This window comes from Anomaloglossus baeobatrachus, chromosome 8 (genome assembly GCF_048569485.1).
Source record: "Anomaloglossus baeobatrachus isolate aAnoBae1 chromosome 8, aAnoBae1.hap1, whole genome shotgun sequence".
Lineage (NCBI taxonomy): Eukaryota > Metazoa > Chordata > Amphibia > Anura > Aromobatidae > Anomaloglossus > Anomaloglossus baeobatrachus.
The window spans coordinates 262491116-262510654 of record NC_134360.1 but is presented as its reverse complement, the minus strand read 5'-3'; the positions used below and the strand labels follow the sequence as shown (position 1 = coordinate 262510654).

The 19539-nt window shown below is 47.6% G+C and overlaps 1 protein-coding gene across 4 annotated transcripts in view; it reads right to left on the bottom strand.

Annotated features, from left to right (window-relative positions):
* The window catches only part of RASAL2 (RAS protein activator like 2), a 272881-nt gene that overhangs the window by 183055 nt on the left and 70287 nt on the right, over window positions 1-19539 (bottom strand). The window contains exon 1 of one of the 4 annotated variants that reach the window (XM_075320626.1): window positions 12341-12592. The exons of the other annotated variants lie outside the window; for them this stretch is intronic. Coding sequence (XP_075176741.1) covers window positions 12341-12353 — 13 coding nt within the window. The 5' untranslated portion in view covers window positions 12354-12592. Of the gene's footprint in view, window positions 1-12340; window positions 12593-19539 lie in introns of those variants that run through there. 4 annotated transcript variants of the gene reach the window in all.

The window sequence follows — 19539 nt, the reverse complement described above, 5'->3', positions numbered from 1 at the left end:
CCTGATAGCTCCAGTATAGCACTGTATGTATAAAATCAGCCTGATGGTGCCAGTATAGCACTGTATATATAGAATCAGCCTGATAGTGCCAGTATAGCACTGTATGTATAGAATCAGCCTGATAGTGCCAGTATAGCACTGTATGTATAGAATCAGCCTGATAGCGCCAGTATAGCACTGTATGTATAAAATCAGCCTGATGGTGCCAGTATAGCACTGTATGTATAGAATCAGCCTGATAGGGCCAGTATAGCACTGTATGTATAGACTCAGCCTGATAGTGCCAGTATAGCACTGTATGTATAGACTCAGCCTGATAGCTCCAGTATAGCACTTTATGTATAGACTCAGCCTGATAGCTCCAGTATAGCACTGTATGTATAGACTCAGCCTGATAGCTCCAGTATAGCACTGTATGTATAGACTCAGCCTGATAGCACCAGTATAGCACTGGCTTTAGTTTATATAAAAAAATCCTGGTGGTTGGTCCTTCTTAAGTCTGGAATCACATATCCAACAAATACTCATTAAATCTAATATATGCTTTACATTCAGCACCAATAACCATAAAAGACTCTAATAAATACCTCTTTTCATATGACAAATCCGATTTATAAGTGCGACGCATAAACGTATAAACGTGCCCGAGGCAGCGTTCGGGAATGTCAGATATGCACAGAATTTGTGTTTTACACCACCGCATTATGTACACTATGCCGGCCCAATTTACAGCATGTTCCAGATAATAAGCATCTTTTACATTACGCCCTTCTGCACTCCGTAAAAAGCTTATTCCCATGGTTTCAGACGGAAAAGCCTGATGAGAGACGAGATCCAGGAAAGCTACTAATTGAGCGTGTTCTGCGGAGTAAGCCTAAAGCCGGTTCTTATGTAAGGTTGACGGATCAGCTCTGATGAGACGTCTTGGAAGGAAAGCTCCCTCCGCACATTACACAGCCAGAAGAAAAAGCCCTTTGAGTAACAGCGATGAGTGTATTACAAGCTTAAAAGCGATCACCCACTTTCAAACGCCTCAATTACACAGATTACGGCACAATCCCCCTTAATGTTTGACTTCTATAATTTTTTTTCTTAAATTATGGCACATACGGGGAAAATCCTCTCATTACCTCCTCACCTGGCCTGATTTCCATTTTCGGCTCCATCCATGAGTCACTTTTTTTTCAAAGGCGAGAAGAAGGCCAGGCAAACATTGCGAACTTCATTGTTTCACAGCCAATGAGGCTGACCCTGGAGAGTGCTGCAACCCTCCGAGGGTCAGCGAGTCACAAGACGCCGGTGACGCACGGCTGCTAGGAAGCTTACTCATGATGCCAGCTATTAGAAACTTATTAAACGGTTTTAAAAGGGCAATTTAACCAAGAATCCAAAAATACTGAGTAAATTTATGTCCCTGAGTCATTCTATTGTGTGAAGTCATGAGAAATTCCACTCAGTTGTATCAATTTCTGGAATAGCTGAGTGACAATTAATATGGAGGCTATCATTAAAGGGAATCAGTCAGCAGGTTTTTGCTGTAATCTAAGAGCAGCATAATGTAGAGACAAAGACCCTGATTCCAGCAATGTGTCATTTACTGGGCTGCTTGCTTTCATTTTGGTAAAATTCCTGTTTTAGCTACTGCAGATCTACCAGTTCTCTAAATACTGAGCTCTGAATAACCCCACCCACACCACTGATTGGCAACTTTCTGTGCACACTGTGCTGCTAATCACTAGTGGGGGCGGGGTTACACAGAGCAGGAGGACTTCATGGCATGAGACTACTAGTCCTCTGCTGATAAAACACTGATTTTATTGAAACTGCATCAAGCAGTCTTGTAAGGGACATCACTGGAATAAAGGTCAGTATCCCTAAATCATGTTGCTCTCAGTTTACATAGCAAAAAACCCCCCACAAACCTGGTAATAGATTCTCTTTAAAACCCATGTGTTGCTACCTGGCTATCAACTTTACCTAGTTGAAGGGGTTGCTTAGAATTAGTAGAAAGGGTCACCACACTCTTGTCTATGGGCCATAAACAGTCCACCGACACGAGTGATTCTGTTCCTGGGAAAAAACAAACTCCTTTTATTTATTTTTTTTACTAAATCTGGAAAACCCCTTGAAGTGTGAGGTTTACATGCACTAGCCTGGCCGGTAAATCAGGCATGCGCACTGCTACATTTTCTATAATGGGTCCATGTGCAATCCCTACACAGAGCTTGTACTTATAGTATGCTCCTATGAACGAGCCCGCATATTAATATTTTATGGCCTGCCTGATTCATTGCATAAGATATGAAATGTTGTGCTGTGCTGCGCCCCTTAGGGACCTGTGCTAAGCTTGCAGGTCCCTTTACACTGGCAGATTTCTGCCCATAATGAGCACTGATGGACAATACAACAAACCAACCAGCACTCGTCTAAAAGCCCTTTTACATGGACGAATGTAAACAGTATAGGGACAGGCAAACGTTCGATGTCTTGTCAGTTTCTATACAACCCCTTTTTTATTGGCGTCCGGGTGCTGCAGAAATTAAAAATCTAATCTATATTTACCTGTACTGCTACCGCTCCTTCATTCTCAGCCCGGTGTCCACATCCCAATATAATCAAATGTCATGAAACCGCTGCAGCCAATCGGCGGCAACCATCATAATTATATCAGAAAAGAAGAAACCATTACAGGGGTTGATCAGTTAAAAGAAAAAGGTTTTGGTACCGTGTTAGCCAGTTGAAAAATGATTCAAAGCTAATTAAGGATTCACTTTCCAAGCTCAGTGTCCTTTTACTATGCATCTCTCTGCCCTGTTTTGTGTATATATTTGTGTTTCTTCAGATATTTTGTCATACCCTGCCTGAGGAAGAGACCTGAGATGTCTCGAAAGCTTGCTTTATAACATCAAATTTTATTTTTATTTTAGTTAGCCATTAAAAGGTATCACAACTATAAAATTTTAATTTTGTTTCTCTCACTGAGAGCAATTGTACCGCCCTGCGGGCTCGGCTGTGACCGCCGAGCCACTCTGATCCGTGCTCGTACTGCGGGTGGTGGCTCGAGCCTCTCACGAATTCGGGGGTCACGTCGCTCTGCAAGGGAGTTGGTGCTACACGCGGGGACTTGGGTGAGGAGTTCCACGGCCTGGGCCGCGGTGGTTTGGTTTGGGATGTAAGTTCCTGACGCCACCCACGGGTTGTGGCGATTGTAGACACCACCGCTGCAGTGAAGGTATGGGGGGCTCCCGGGAGCGGTGTAATGGCGCAGCTAGGTGTTGACCCATCCGTGGGTAGGGGGTGTCAGTCCCGGTTGGCGAGGGCCGGGGTGCAGGGTGAGATGTTGCGGTGCGGTGCCTGATGGCACTGTTGTACTCACTCTGACACAACACACTGGAGTCTCTGGTAAACCAAACGGAGTGATGAACGGGGCCCGGTATAGGTTGGTGGTTTCCGCCTTTCTCCTGCACCTCTGTGTGTAAATGTTTGACTTCTATGCCTAGACACCGGTAGTCCGCTCCCCGATTGTATATGCCGCAGGAGCCCGTTTGCCCGCAGGTGCTGGCCCTTTGGGTCTCTATGCCTTGGCGGTGGCGTTACCCGGTATGGTTGGGCTGTTGTCTTCTAACAGGACTTGTGTGGGATAGGTCCTTAAGTCCAGTCCGCAATCAGTTGATTTGACTCGGCCCTGTAGGTTCAGGGCTTTGTGCTGGGTCTGAGTACCCCTCCTGGTGCTCCGGTTTCCAATCGGTTCCCCGGTTCGGTACTGGTGGGCCACCGCCCGACCCCGGCCCCTACGGTTCTACCGGCTGTACTCCCAGCTCCTGCAGGCAGCCACCACAGTCTGCCTCCTTGCCAATGGTGACTGGGCTCCGACCCAGCCACCCGGTAGTCTCTTGGCAGGCCTGGACACAGGACTGCCCGTGAACTTGACTGTTCTCTACCTCCTCCAGACTACTCTCCACTTGTACTTGAACTGTTGTGTGTGTTTTCCCACCTCCAGGCCTGTGAACTCCTCGGTGGGCGGAGCCAACCACCTGGCTCCGCCCCCCCTGGTGTGGACATCAAACCTGGAGGGTGGTGACAAGGTTTTTAGTTTGACTGATGTCACCTAATCGGGAGGGGGTGTGGTGTTGTGTGTGACTACCTGGGACGACCTGACTAGTCCAGGGCGTCACACAATCAATCAGGGGTTGATCAGTAATAGAAATAGGGCCACCATCAGGGCATTACTACTGTGGACTCCTGTAGGGGGCCCGGTGAGCAGAAGCCAGGAGGGGGGCCCCACTGACAGCCCGGGCCCCTCCCCTTTCATTCATCTGCTCACCGGGCCCCAAGGGCAGGGGCCACCATTAGGGCAATGAGGGGGGCCCGGGCCACTCATAGAGAGCTGCCATCTCTCTTCCTGCTCTGCAGAGCAGGACAGGAAAGGAAACGTACCGGATCACAACGGAGGCTGCAGGAGCTGAGAAGGTGAAGGACCTGTAAATTCAGGACCTTCCATGTCAGCTGACTAATCATGTGCCTGATCTCATGACAGGAAAAGTGACTGGAACTTCTGCAGCCTCCGTGCAGATCCCAGTGTCTCATCTCCTGCTGTGCACCATCTGGAAATGCAAGATGAGGTAATGTATAGTGTGTGTAGAGAAATGTACCTGTTGTGTGTGTGTGTGTGTGTGTGTGTGTGGGTGTGTGTGTGTGTGTGTGTGTGTGTGTACAGGCTGTGTGTAATATGAGGGTCCTGCAGCGTGTGTGTATACGTGTACAGGCTGTGTGTAATATACATACAGGCTGCAGCACCCCCATATTACACACAGCCTGTACATGTGTACACACACAGGCTGCACCACCCCTATATTACACACAGCCTGTACACATACACATATACATACAGGCTGCAGCACCCCCATATGTGTACAGGCTGTGTGCAATGTGGGGGTGCTGCAGCCTGTGTATGTATATGTGTACAGGCTGTGTGTAATATGGGGGTGCTGCAGTGTGTGTGTGTGTATATATATATATATATATATATATATATATATAAAATGTGTGTACAGGCTGTGTAATACAGGGGTTGCTGCGGGCTGTGTGTGTATATGTGTACAGGCTGTGTGTGATATGGGGGTGGCGCAGGCTGTGTGTGATATGGGGGTGGCGCAGGCTGTGTGTGATATGGGGGTGGCGCAGGCTGTGTGTGATATGGGGGTGGCGCAGGCTGTGTGTGATATGGGGGTGGCGCAGGCTGTGTGTGATATGGGGTGCCGCAGGCTGTGTGTGATATGGGGTGCCGCAGGCTGTGTGTGATATGGGGGTGGCGCAGGCTGTGTGTGATATGGGGGTGGCGCAGGCTGTGTGTGATATGGGGGTGGCGCAGGCTGTGTGTGATATGGGGGTGGCGCAGGCTGTGTGTGATATGGGGGTGGCGCAGGCTGTGTGTGATATGGGGGTGGCGCAGGCTGTGTGTGATATGGGGTGCCGCAGTCTGTGTGTGATATGGGGGTGGCGCAGGCTGTGTGTGATATGGGGGTGGCGCAGGCTGTGTGTGATATGGGGGTGCGTGTGCGTGTGTACAGGCTGTGTGAGATAGGAGGGGCAGGGCATGTGTGATATATATATATATATATACACACATTATATATAATTTTTTTTTTATTATAGTTTTTCAAAGAGTGGCGGCAGGACTATGCAAGGTTTGAAGGTTTGAGGGGTGGAGGCGGGGCTGGGGTGGAGCCTGGGCGGAGTCTCAAGGGGGCCCGAATATTTTGCCAGTATGGGGCCTGAAATTCCTAGTGGCGGCACTGAATAGAAAGCCCCTTCAATATGATCGTTCGGACCCTCTACGGGTTGCACAGTAAGTATACACTGGCAGGGATCAATCAACAGAAGTGCAAAGTCTTATTTGTCAGTTGATTATTTAAGGGCCTTACAGAAGAATTAGTTCTGTCTAGAGACAGTCGCTGGGTAACTACTGAGGAACCTGGAAAAGCCGTGCACTTTTAGGAGCTCCAGTTGCCACATTTACCCAGCTTTTCCAGAAAAAAAAAGCGGCTTCTTGGAGAGAGAGAGGGAAAGAAAAAGGGGGGAATAACCCACACACTTTATTTTTAAGACATTACTTTAAATATGTCTTATTGCAGTTGAATGACACCATCATTGTAACAAATCAGATCAGGAATTCAGCCATAACTGAGAATCACACAAACACATCCGTTATTACTGATCTGTGGCCTAGAAACACGCATGGCTTCATGATGATGAACCACACCACATAATATACGGTCACCCCATAAAATGCCTGCTCCCATTGTCATGTCATACATCAAAGTCCGCACACTACAATGTAGGAGATGTAACAGTTACGGCTAAAAAAAAAAAAAAAAAAAGGCAAAATAACCTCTATCTATATCCGTTTATCCAGGTTAGGAGGGATGTAACAGGTACAGGGGCTGCAATCGCACACGGGCCTAGAGCATAGAGGCCGAAATGATAAAAAAAAAACCAAAAAACTACCATGCTCAGTACTTTAACTAGTGAAGAGCGGGCACTACCATGCTCGGATGCGCAGTACTGGTAACTAGTGATGAGCGGGCACTACCATGCTCGGATGCGCAGTACTGGTAACTAGTGATGAGCGGGCACTACCATGCTCGGATGCGCAGTACTGGTAACTAGTGATGAGCGGGCACTACCATGCTCGGATGCGCACTACTGGTAACTAGTGATGAGCGGGCACTACCATGCTCAGGTGCGGAGGAGTATTGGTAACTAGTGAAGAGCGGGCACTACCATGCTCGGGTGCTCTGTATTGGTAACTAGTGATGAGCGGGCACTACCATGCTCGGGTGCTCAGTACTGGTAACTAGTGATGAGCGGGCACTACCATGCTCGGGTGCTCTGTATTGGTAACTAGTGAAGAGCGGGCACTACCATGCTCGGGTGCTCAGTACTGGTAACTAGTGATGAGCGGGCACTACCATGCTCGGGTGCTCTGTATTGGTAACTAGTGATGAGCGGGCACTACCATGCTCGGGTGCTCTGTATTGGTAACTAGTGATGAGCGGGCACTACCATGCTCGGGTGCTCAGTACTGGTAACTAGTGATGAGCGGGCACTACCATGCTCGGGTGCTCTGTATTGGTAACTAGTGAAGAGCGGGCACTACCATGCTCGGGTGCTCAGTACTGGTAACTAGTGATGAGCGGGCACTACCATGCTCGGGTGCTCAGTACTGGTAACTAGTGATGAGCGGGCACTACCATGCTCGGGTGCTCTGTATTGGTAACTAGTGATGAGCGGGCACTACCATGCTCGGGTGCTCAGTACTGGTAACTAGTGATGAGCGGGCACTACCATGCTCGGGTGCTCTGTATTGGTAACTAGTGAAGAGCGGGCACTACCATGCTCGGGTGCTCAGTACTGGTAACTAGTGATGAGCGGGCACTACCATGCTCGGGTGCTCTGTATTGGTAACTAGTGATGAGCTGGCACCACCATGCTCGAGTGCACGGTACTGGTAACTAGTGATTAGCGGGCACTACCATGCTCAGGTGCGGAGTACTGGTAACTAGTGATGAGCGGGCACTACCATGCTCGGGTGCTCTGTACTGGTAACTAGTGATGAGTGGGCACTACCATGCTCGGGTGCTCAGTACTGGTAACTAGTGATGAGCGGGCACTACCATGCTCAGTACTGGTAACTAGTGATGAGCGGGCACTACCATGCTCGGGTGCTTGGTACTTGTAATGAGCAGTTGAATACTCAGACGGGCTCAACTCGCGTCCCAAAGTATAATGAAAGTTAATGGTGAAGTTGAGCATTTTCCTGGGGAATCTTCCGGAAAAATGCTTGAGTTTCCCATTGACTTCCATTCTACTGGGTTACTCGTGTTGCGCCCATCCAAGCATCCAACTGCTTATTACGAGTACCGAGCATCAGAGCATGGTAGTGCCCGCTCATCACTAGTTACCAGTACAGAGCACCCGAGCATGGTAGTGCCCGCTCATCACTAGTTACCAGTACAGAGCACCCGAGCATGGTAGTGCCCGCTCATCACTAGTTACCAGTACAGAGCACCCGAGCATGGTAGTGCCCGCTCATCACTAGTTACCAGTACTGAGCACCCGAGCATGGTAGTGCTCGCTCATCACTAGTTACCAGTACTGAGCACCCGAGCATGGTAGTGCCCGCTCATCACTAGTTACCAGTACTGAGCACCCGAGCATGGTAGTGCCCGCTCATCACTAGGTACCAGTACTGTGCACCCGAGCATGGTAGTGCCCACTCATCACTAGTTACGAGTACAGAGCACCCAAGAATGGTAGTGCCCGCTCATCACTAGTTACCAATACTGAGTACCCGAGCATGGTAGTGCCCACTCATCACTAGTTACCAGTACAGAGTACCCGAGAGCATGGTAGTGCCCGCTCATCACTAGTTACTAGTACTGAGCATCCGAGCATGGTAGTGCCCGCTCATCACTAGTTAGCAGTACTGAGCACCCGAGCATGGTAGTGCCCGCTCATCACTAGTTACCAGTACTGTGCACCTGAGAATGGTAGTGCTCGCTAATCACTAGTTACCAGTACTGAGTACCCGAGCATGGTAGTACCCACTCATCACTAGTTACCAGTACAGAGTACCCGAGCATGGTAATGCCCGCTCATCACTAGTTACCAGTACTGAGCACCCGAGCATGGTAGTACCCGCTCATCCCTAGTTACCAGTACAGTACACCTGAGCATGGTAGTGCCCGCTCATCATTAGTTACGAGTATTGAGCACCTGAGCATGGTAGTACCCGCTCATCACTAGTTACCAGTACTGAGTACCCAAGCATGGTAGTGCCCACTCATCACTAGTTACCAGTACAGAGTACCCGAGCATGGTAGTGCCCGCTCATCCCTAGTTACCACTACTGAGCACCCGAGCATGGTAGTGCCCGCTCATCACTAGTTACTAGTACTGAGCATCCGAGCATGGTAGTGCCCGCTCATCACTAGTTACCAGTACTGAGCACCCGAGCATGGTAGTGCCCGCTCATCACTAGTTACGAGTACAGAGCACCCAAGAATGGTAGTGCCCGCTCATCACTAATTACCAGTACAGAGCACCCAAGAATGGTAGTGCCCACTCATCACTAGTTACCAGTACTGTGCACCCAAGCATGGTAGTGCTCGCTAATCACTAGTTACCAGTACTGAGTACCCGAGCATGGTAGTGCCCACTCATCACTAGTTACTAGTACCGAGCACCCGAGCATGGTAGTGCCCGCTCATCACTAGTTACCAGTACTGAGCATGGTAGTGCCCGCTCATCACTAGTTACCAGTACAGAGCACCCGAGCATGGTAGTACCCGCTCATCACTAGTTACGAGTACAGAGCATCTGAGCATGGCAGTGCCCGCTCGTCACTAATAATTTGCCATGATTTTCATAATTGTGACAAAAATGCTTCTACTTCTGTAAAAAAAAAAAAAAAAAGATTTCCCCTTATTTGGTTGTGATGGTCATACACAGGATCCTGTGAGTATACATGTGCTACTAGATCAGACAATATCCAGAAGCGCTATGTCCGCACGTTGCTTTTTACCTGCTTTTTTGCTGCTTTTTCAACTGCAGCGTTTAATGCCAAAATGGATGTGTTCTGCTTTTCAAGCAAAGTCTATGGGAATTTGGGCTTCTTGTCCGCACTATGCTGTTCAAACTGCAGCCTTTTTGTTGCAGAACTTTGGTCAAATACTCAGCTTTGCAGTGCAAAACCCAAATGGCAAAAACAATTCACATGTCAGTTGTTTTTGCCATTTGGGTTTTGCACTGCAAAGCTGAGTTTTTGACCAAAGTTCTGCACCAAAAAGGCTGCAGTTTGAACTGCATAGTGCGGACAAGAAACCCAAATTCCCATAGACTTTGCTTGAAAAGCAGAACACATCCATTTTGGCATTAAACGCTGCAGTTGAAAAAGCAGCAAAAAAGCAGGTAAAAAGCAACGTGCGGACATAGCCTTAATGGGGTTTTCCATTTTCAGAGACCCCTCTCCCCGGCAGTTTGTTATTTAAAAACCTGAGTTGATGGCACGAGCGGTCAGAGGTCAGTGACGTCAGCGCTGCAGACAATAACAGCACCGGGAGCAGCGGTGGAAACTCAGTGCTGGACCCAGGGAGGGTGTGTATGGTGCGATTTATTTAAAAATAAAACCTGCAGCCGGGGGTGAGGGGACTAACCATTTAAGGACCCATACATATACTATTGCAGGCGACACAACCCTTAAAATACATCAACACAGTTGCTTTTCAGTTGAGTCGATCCTGTGTGCAGTATTATGCTCCGGATTTACTCATTTCTATTAAATGTTAAAAGGTAACTTTAAGACCCCATAGGGCTGATGGACACTGCCCAATTCCAGCAAGTAAACAATTGCCGATTGACAATATACAAGTCTTTTGGCTGTCGTTTGTTGGTCTGTTTTGGACAAGTTGACTAGAAAGAATGCCTACAGAACCATTGTTAATATGATCATTCCATCAACATAAAAAAAAAAACAGGTTATCGGCAGCATGACTCCTCTTACATAGGACAAGGTGCTGCCGAGAATGATTATTTATAAGCCTGCAAAATATCATTTCCCCCAAGTAGTGATGAGCGACCTGCTCGGTGCTTGGTAAGCCTAACAAGCACTTTTATGCTCAGTACTCGTTTACTGAGTATAATGGAAGTCAATGGGGAACTGGAGCAATTTTCTGGAAAAATGCTAGAGTTCCCCTTTGACTTCCATTATACTTTGTAAACGAGTACCGAGCACCCAAGCATCATAATGCTCGTTACACTTACCGAGCAGTTCGCTCATCACTGCACCCAATGAATGAGCATTACTTGACCCAATAGTCGGGAATGAGTTTTTCTACGATGCTTATTTTCCAATTATCAGCTTATCTGGGCCCTTACAATTACTGCATTTATAAGACACTTACTCCCTCTACACTTCTACCCAGTGTTGAAAGAAACTGCATCTTAGTTCTTCCGAGATCCGTCAGCCATTCCGGAGACCCAAGAGGGAATTTAATTGACCACCCACAAATTGTAATAAAGTTGAGGTCTATCAATCTCAAATCTCCTTGTCCTACTGAAAACTTGTATCATTCTTAGAATCTAAAATGTATCGAATTCTTTACTACTTGTTGCCAGTAATTGCTGCAGAAATCATGATGTTTAAGTAATAAATCCAAACTTTTATCTCCCTTCACTGTTCAGGATGTGATCACGTGCGGCTTTCAGACAAATATTCAGACTATGAATCAATACTGGTATGTCCCAATCTATTGCAGACTTTGATAGGTCTCTGGCCGTCCATCTAATTACAAGACACATGGGGGATCCAAAGTACCTTAGGCCGAATTCGGACATTTGTGAAACACAATCCAAGTACAGACTGCAATGTCTGGAGAGACCGCGGTGGTCTCCTGATCCGAACTCGGATTCTTAAGGTGGCTTTACACACTGCAACATCGCAAACGACATCGCTGTAACGTCACCGGTTTTGTGACGTAATAGCGACCTCCCCAGCGACATTGCAGTGTGTGAAACACATCAGCGACCTGGCTCCCACTGTGAAGTTGCTGATCGCTACAAATCGTTCAGGACCATTCTTTGGTCCTTTGTTTCCCGCTGTGCAGCATGATCGCTAGAAAGTCTCAGTGTGTACAGGGGACTTTACAGCGACTTCGTTAGCGACTTCCCTTTCAAAAAGCTGCTTTACAACGTCCCCAATGACTAGCTAGGTCGTTCTGCAGGTCCGGATCGCTGTTGCGTCGTTTTCCCGGTATGCCTGTTTGAAAGCTCACCAGCGACTCACCAGAGACTTTGTAGCGATCCCGGCCAGGTTGGGATCGCTAGAAAGTCTCAGCGTGTAAAGGGGCCTTTAGGTCTATGAGTCTGCGAGTTCTACCAAGGAGACCTAAATCCGGACTGGACATTGCAACTCACACTTGGACAGTGTTTCAGAAACGTCTTAATTTGCTCCCATGAGATATATTCAACCCGGAAAGGCCGCGCCAGTAAAGAAAACTACAGATTTCATTACGGGGAATCTCATATCTCGTTCTCTGTATTGCAAATCCACTTTATCAGCAAAACTGGACATAAGCGTTGAAATCTGGACAATTTACACTCCAGATTTTCACAAACCTCGGCAGGTAAGTGACCTGCATCATGTATAGGACTTGTACAACCAGTGCGGATCTCATTACATCAACTACCTTATAGGAAGCCGACGCCAGGTATCAGAGTTATGTAATGATGATAAATATGATAAATCATGGGGCAGGGTAGATTCCAGCGCACTTCTTACCTGTGAACTGCATTTCATCCCGGGATCACATTGCAGGACACTGAGCAGAGACTCACACACAAAAAAAAGAAGAAAAAAAGTTTCCTGCTCCTATTTGCCTTCCTGTCTGGGAACGGCTCACATTGAGGAATGCAGAAAATCAAGAGAGTCCCAGCTCAACCCAATGAGATCCCCGACCGGCCACATCCAAACAATGGCCGTCTCAGTGCACACAACCGAGTATGATCCTCCCAGGGAAAACTGCCACAAACTCCAGTGACAGTGTGACAATGTGCGGCTCTTCCCCTATCACCAGGGCGTGTGTTAGCTTTTGGGAGGTGTGGGAGGAGGGGGCAGGGGTGGGAGAAACTCCAGGGAAATAACACCTTCATTTTATTAGGCCAGATCCTCCCCAGAGTGCTCAGATTGGTTTCTTCTATATATTTACGCATCATTGTAACAGCCATAATATAGGTGTGTGTATAGTTAGTTGGACATTATTTACAGAATATGAGCTTTATTATTACATTTGTAACATCTATGTTTAAAAATAAATCAACTGAAAACTTTCCAAAAGTTTCAGAAAGTCCATTCCTCTAAAATACATATGTACAGCTATCTATATGGAGATTAGTCATTATGTAATCAATTACTTAGATTCGTTTTATATTAATAGTATGTGTATGTCACAATTTAATTTCAACAGAACATAAATGGTTAAAGGAGTAGTCTGGCTGGAACAGGTAGTCATCTAATCTAGGATAGATCATAACTTTTAGACAACTTGACCCCCCATCGATCACCAAAACTGGGCCCTCCACACATTCCACAGCAGACTGTTAAGTGCTTTATACCTTGTCTCTGGCAACTCCATAGGGAATGAATGGAGCAGTGGTTGAGATAATGCCAGAGTTTGGCAAATCAGTGGGCATCTCAACAATTGTACTTAATGTCATCGCTAGTGACAAGAAAGAACTACCATGCTCGGGTGCTCTGTACTGGTAACTAGTGATGAGCGGGCACTACCATGCTCGGGTGCTCTGTACTGGTAACTAGTGATGAGCGGGCACTACCATGCTCAGGTGCTCTGTACTGGTAACTAGTGATGAGCGGGCACTACCATGCTCAGGTGCTCTGTACTGGTAACTAGTGATGAGCGGGCACTACCATGCTCGGGTGCTCGGTACTAGTATCTAGTGATGAGTGAGCACTACCATGCTCGGGTGCTCGGTACTGGTAACTAGTGATGAGCGGGCACTACCATGCTCTGGTGCTCTGTACTGGTAACTAGTGATGAGCGGTCACTACCATGCTCGGGTGCTCGGTACTAGTATCTAGTGATGAGTGAGCACTACCATGCTCAGGTGCTCGGTACTGGTAACTAGTGATGAGCGGGCACTACCATGCTCGGGTGCTCAGTACTGGTAACTAGTGATGAGCGGGCACTACCATGCTCGGGTGCTCAGTACTGGTAACTAGTGATGAGTGGGCACTACCATGCTTGGGTGCTCTGTACTGGTAACTAGTGATGAGTGAGCACTACCATGCTCAGGTGCTCGGTACTGGTAACTAGTGATGAGCGGGCACTACCATTTTAAGGTGCTCGGTATTTGTAACTAGTGATGAGCGGGCACTACCATGCTCGGGTGCTCGGTACTGGTAACTGGTGATGAGTGAGCACTACCATTTCAAGGTGCTCGGTACTTGTAACTAGTGATGAGCGGGCACTACCATGCTCAGGTGCTCTGTACTGGTAACTAGTGATGAGCGGGCACTACCATGCTCGGGTGCTCGGTACTAGTATCTAGTGATGAGTGAGCACTACCATGCTCAGGTGCTCGGTACTGGTAACTAGTGATGAGCGGGCACTACCATGCTCGGGTGCTCAGTACTGGTAACTAGTGATGAGCGGGCACTACCATGCTCGGGTGCTCTGTACTGGTAACTAGTGATGAGTGAGCACTACCATGCTCTGGTGCTCAGTACTGGTAACTAGTGATGAGTGGGCACTACAATGCTCAGGTGCTCTGTACTGGTAACTAGTATGAGCGGGCACTACCATGCTTGGGTGCTCTGTACTGGTAACTAGTGATGAGCGGGCACTACCATGCTCAGGTGCTCTGTACTGGTAATTAGTGGTGAGCGGGCACTACCATGCTCGGGTGCTCGGTACTGGTAACTGGTGATGAGTGAGCTCTACCATTTTAAGGTGCTCGGTACTTGTAACTAGTGATGAGTGGGCACTACCATTTTAAGGTGCTCGGTACTCGTAATAAGCAGTTGGATGCTTGGATGGGCGCAACACAAGTAACCGAGTATAATGGAAGTCAATGGGGAACTCAAGCATTTTTCCGGAAGATTCCCCAGGAAAATGCTCAACTTCACCATTGACTTTCATAATACTTTGGGACGCGAGATGAGCCCGTCTGAGCATTCAACTGCTCATTACAAGTACCAAGCACCCGAGCATGGTAGTGCCCGCTCATCACTAGTTACCAGTACAGAGCACCTGAGCATGGTAGTGCTCGCTCTTCACTAGTTACCAGTACAGAGCACCTGAGCTTAGTAGTGCCCGCTCATCACTAGTTACCAGAACCGCGCACCTGAGCATGGTAGTGCCCGCTCATTACTAGTTACCAGTACTGAGCACCCGAGCATGGTAGTGCCCGCTCATCACTAGTTACCAGTACTGAGCACCCGAGCATGGTAGTGCCCGCTCATCACTAGTTACCAGTACTGAGCACCCGAGCATGGTAGTGCCCGCTCATCACTAGTTGCCAGTACTGAGCACCCGAGCATGGTAGTGCCTGCTCATCACTAGTTACCAGTACTGAGCACCCGAGCATGGTAGTTCCCGCTCATTACTAGTTACCAGTACTGAGCACTCGAGCATGGTAGTGCCCGCTCATTACTAGTTACCAGTACTGAGCATCCGAGCATGGTAGTGCCCGCTCATCACTAGTTACCAGTACTGAGCACCCGAGCATGGTAGTGCCCGCTCATCACTAGTTACCAGTACGGAGCACCTGAGCATGGTAGTGCCCGCTCATCACTAGTTACCAGTACTGAGCACCCGAGCATGGTAGTGCCCGCTCATCACTAGTTACCAGTACTGAGCACCCGAGCATGGTAGTGCCCGCTCATCACTAGTTGCCAGTACTGAGCACCCGAGCATGGTAGTGCCTGCTCATCACTAGTTACCAGTACTGAGCACCCGAGCATGGTAGTGCCCGCTCATCACTAGTTACCAGTACTGAGCACCTGAGCATGGTAGTGCCCGCTCATCACTAGTTACCAGTACTGAGCACCCGAGCATGGTAGTGCCCGCTCATCACTAGTTACCAGTACTGAGCACCCGAGCATGGTAGTGCCCGCTCATCACTAGTTACCAGTACGGAGCACCTGAGCATGGTAGTGCCCGCTCATCACTAGTTACCAGTACTGAGCACCTGAGCATGGTAGTGCCCGCTCATCACTAGTTACCAGTACTGAGCATCCGAGCATGGTAGTGCCCGCTCATCACTAGTTACCAGTACTGAGTACTTGAGCATGGTAGTGCCCGCTCATCACTCATTACCAGTACTGAGCACCCGAGCATGGTAGTGCCCGCTCATCACTAGTTACCAGTACTGAGCATCCGAGCATGGTAGTGCCCGCTCATCACTATTGATCACTTATTCCGACTGGAACAGCCCTTTAAACGTGTTTTTCTGAGCTATACATGGCAGGAGCTGGGTGGTATTTCATTTCACGCTCCAAGTTTGCTTCCTGTAGGATGTCGAGCCGTGTTAAATCGTGGAGTATTCTTTTGCCATTATTCTGCATGTCCATTTTTTGCAGTTCTTACCTATGAACACAGTGAAAGGGGTAAAATTAACTGTAAAAATCTGAAACGGAGATGCTATTAATTTTAGGGTTTGCACCCACAGGACTTTCCGCAACAGACTTCTTTCAGCAGAAAAGTAGGAGCCAACTGTAAAGTTTATACAGTGCTGACTTTAGGGGCTAATCTGGATTGGGAAAGTTATACCTAGCTGCTGCAGAACATCAGCCCTGTGAGGAGCCTGAAGGCGGCACTGCAAGCTGGGACTTGTTTCCTAAGTGTCACAAATGTAAAGTAAGATCTTGATATTATTCCAGTAATAACCCAACACACAGGAATATCTGGATCACTTTCTTGCTGAATTTTGGGTGGCAGAGTTCAGATTTTACCAAAACACATTGGAGCGTCTGGGATCCGTCCTCACCATTCCCTCCATAGTTTATTTCTTTTGCATTGAAGGACTACACACAATCTGAGCAGTCTTTTCTTCAAGGGTCTCCCCTCCCCCTTCTGCTGGTCAGTGTTTCCCCCCAGCAGGAGGGAGCTGTCCTGCCACACTCTGGGAAATTTCCATATAAACAGCAGCCCCTCCAGGAGCTATGAAAGGAGGGAATCCAGGATCTATAATGATGAGAACGCCAATGTATAGCTCTGGGCAGTGTGCAGAGACTGAGCACAACAGGGGAACAAAACAAAAAAACATAGATCTAAATATATCTGCATCGAAACAATCTAAAGCTATATGAAAAAGTAAAGTCACTGTAGTTTCCATTTTGGAGGAATTAAAGGTTTCCCTCCAAAAAAGACAAGTTATGTCATATTGAATGGATAGGGGATAAGTTGTGGTCTTTCCAGACTGCTCCAAGATGGGGGCTCTTCAGAGGAGTTGTACATGTTCGCTCTTCGCTCACAGTCCCATGCACAATAAATGGAGCGCAGTTTACACACGCGCACTTTCACTCCATTCGGACCCCGATTTTGGGGCACTGGGGATTCCAGCGTAGAAACTCCTAGAGATCAATAAGCCATCATATGGAGCGTGGATAATTTTTTTTTTTTTGGAGAAGTGGGATGGAGAGTTGGGAAGGGGGAATTGACCTTTTAAAGGGCACCAGTCAGTATTTTTCACATATGGCATTGGTGTAGCTGTATGAACGTTTGTACCCTCAATAAAATTATACCTCTTTTTTTTTTTTTTACAGCAATCTGATGAGCTGGCCATAGAAAATCTTTCATAAAGCCATATGCCAGTCAGCCGGGATGGGGCACCATCGTACATGGACGGACGTTTTTGGCCATATGACTACTACAAACATAACTCTGTAGTTTTGTAAGTCGCAGTGCCTGGTATTACGACCGTAGTCAGACGACGTGCTTGCCAGCCGACCCTGTTCACGCAAGCCGACCCTGCTGTGGATAGGCTGCCATTGTTCTCGACAGGATGATGTGCTGCCGAGGATGATGATCTTTTGTGCAAACCAAGATATCATTTTGCTCGTTATTGGTTGGGTGATTGTCAGCCTGTTTAAACTACACAATTACCATGTAACAATCATTCCTATAGGCTCCTTCATGAGAATAATGCAGTGTAAATGAAACTTTAGACTATGTGCGCACGTTGCGTAGTGTCCATGTTAAAAAATCTGCAGCGATTTGGCAGTGCATATGCGCTTCAAATCGCTGCAGAAACACTGTGTAATGGATGCAGTGTGTCTGCAGAATAGATACTGACTTCATGTGCTCGGGATGCTGCCTCTCCCATAGACAGAATGGGAGCAGCATCTAAAGGGCATGAAAGAAGTGACATGCTGCTTTTTTTGAGAGCAGCGATTTGGATTCAAATTTTAGCATGCAAATCACTGCGCTCTCAAACGTAACGTGCAGATGAATTATGCACAATCTTCATAGATTGTGCTGGGGACGCAGGACACATGAGTTTACGTTGCAATGCAATATGCAGCGTAAACGCATGAAATTACGCAACTTACGCACATAGCCTTAAGGCCACGTCTCACTAAGCGACATCGCTGCTGAGTCACGGTTTTTGTGACGCAACAGCAATCTTGCTAGCGATGTCGCTGTGTGTGACATCCAGCAACGACCTGGCCCCTGCTGTGAGGTCGCCGGTCGTTGCTGAATGTCCTGGAACATTTTTTGGTCGTTACTCTCCCGCTGTGAAGCACAGATCGCTGTGTGTGACAGCGAGAGAGCAACAATCTGAATGTGCAGGGAGCTGGCTTCTGCGGACGCTGGTAACCAAGGTACACATCGGATAACCAAGCAAAGGCTTTGCTTTGTTACCCAATATTTACCTTGGTTACCACCGTCCGCAGCTTCTAGAAGCCGGCTCCCTGCCCATGTCGCCAAGGCACACATCGGGTTACTAAGCAAAACGTTTTGCTTAGTAACCCAATGTGTACTATGGTTACCAAGCACAGTGTCGTTACACGGGTCGCTGGTGGCCGATCTCTGATCGCTGTGGATATCTGCCTGTTTGTCAGCTCACCAGCGACGCTCCAGCGATCCCTGCAAGGTCAGATCGCTGGTGGGATCGCTGGAGAGTCGCTAAGTGTGACGGTACCTTTAGGCCTAACAATGTTTGCTTGAAAGATGCAACGTATCAAGATTGTAACACTAAACACTTGAGATAAGTTTGTTTTCAAATACAGTGCCCTGTTATTTGGGGCTGGATAACTGAATCTTGCTAGTTTGTAATGTCATTTCATAGATGACAGCAGAAAAGGGTGTGTAAAAAGTTTTAATAGGTTAATAATGATTTGAATATAATAGTCCATGTACACGCTCATTAATAGAATCATGGTCCTTGATAAAAATGTCAAATGCTTGGCTTGTATAAAGCCAAAACTTGTGCTGGGTATCTGCATGTAGGAAATCCTGGTCAATATTGGGTATTCTCTGCCCCTTATCAGAAAGCCAGAAAAGATAAAGATGTGGAGCAAGCACAGTGAGCTCAATGATAAGCCCATTAATTTCATGGTTTTAAATTCTGACATTTAAACCCACACGTTTTGCACCGTCCGTGGTGTAGATGCCTATGTATGTGCGTGTCCGTGTCTTTGTTCAGCTTGTGCTGTCCCTGTGCTGTACGTGTGACATCCACATAGCACACGGACAGCAGGAACTTCTATACTCACCTATCCCCGACACTGCTGTCTCTGGTGCTGCTGTTGCTTCAAGGTTCTCGGTGCAGTGAATATTCAGGAGCATAATGAGCAGGCCTGGAAGCAAATGATAGCAGCGCTGAAGACAGCAGGGCTGGAGACAGGAGAGTATTGAAAAGAATTTTATTTCAAAGAGGCTTGTTTTCTCCAGTACGTGTCACACTGATGTCACACGAATCATATCAGTGTGTGGTCTGTGTAACACCCGTGTTGCC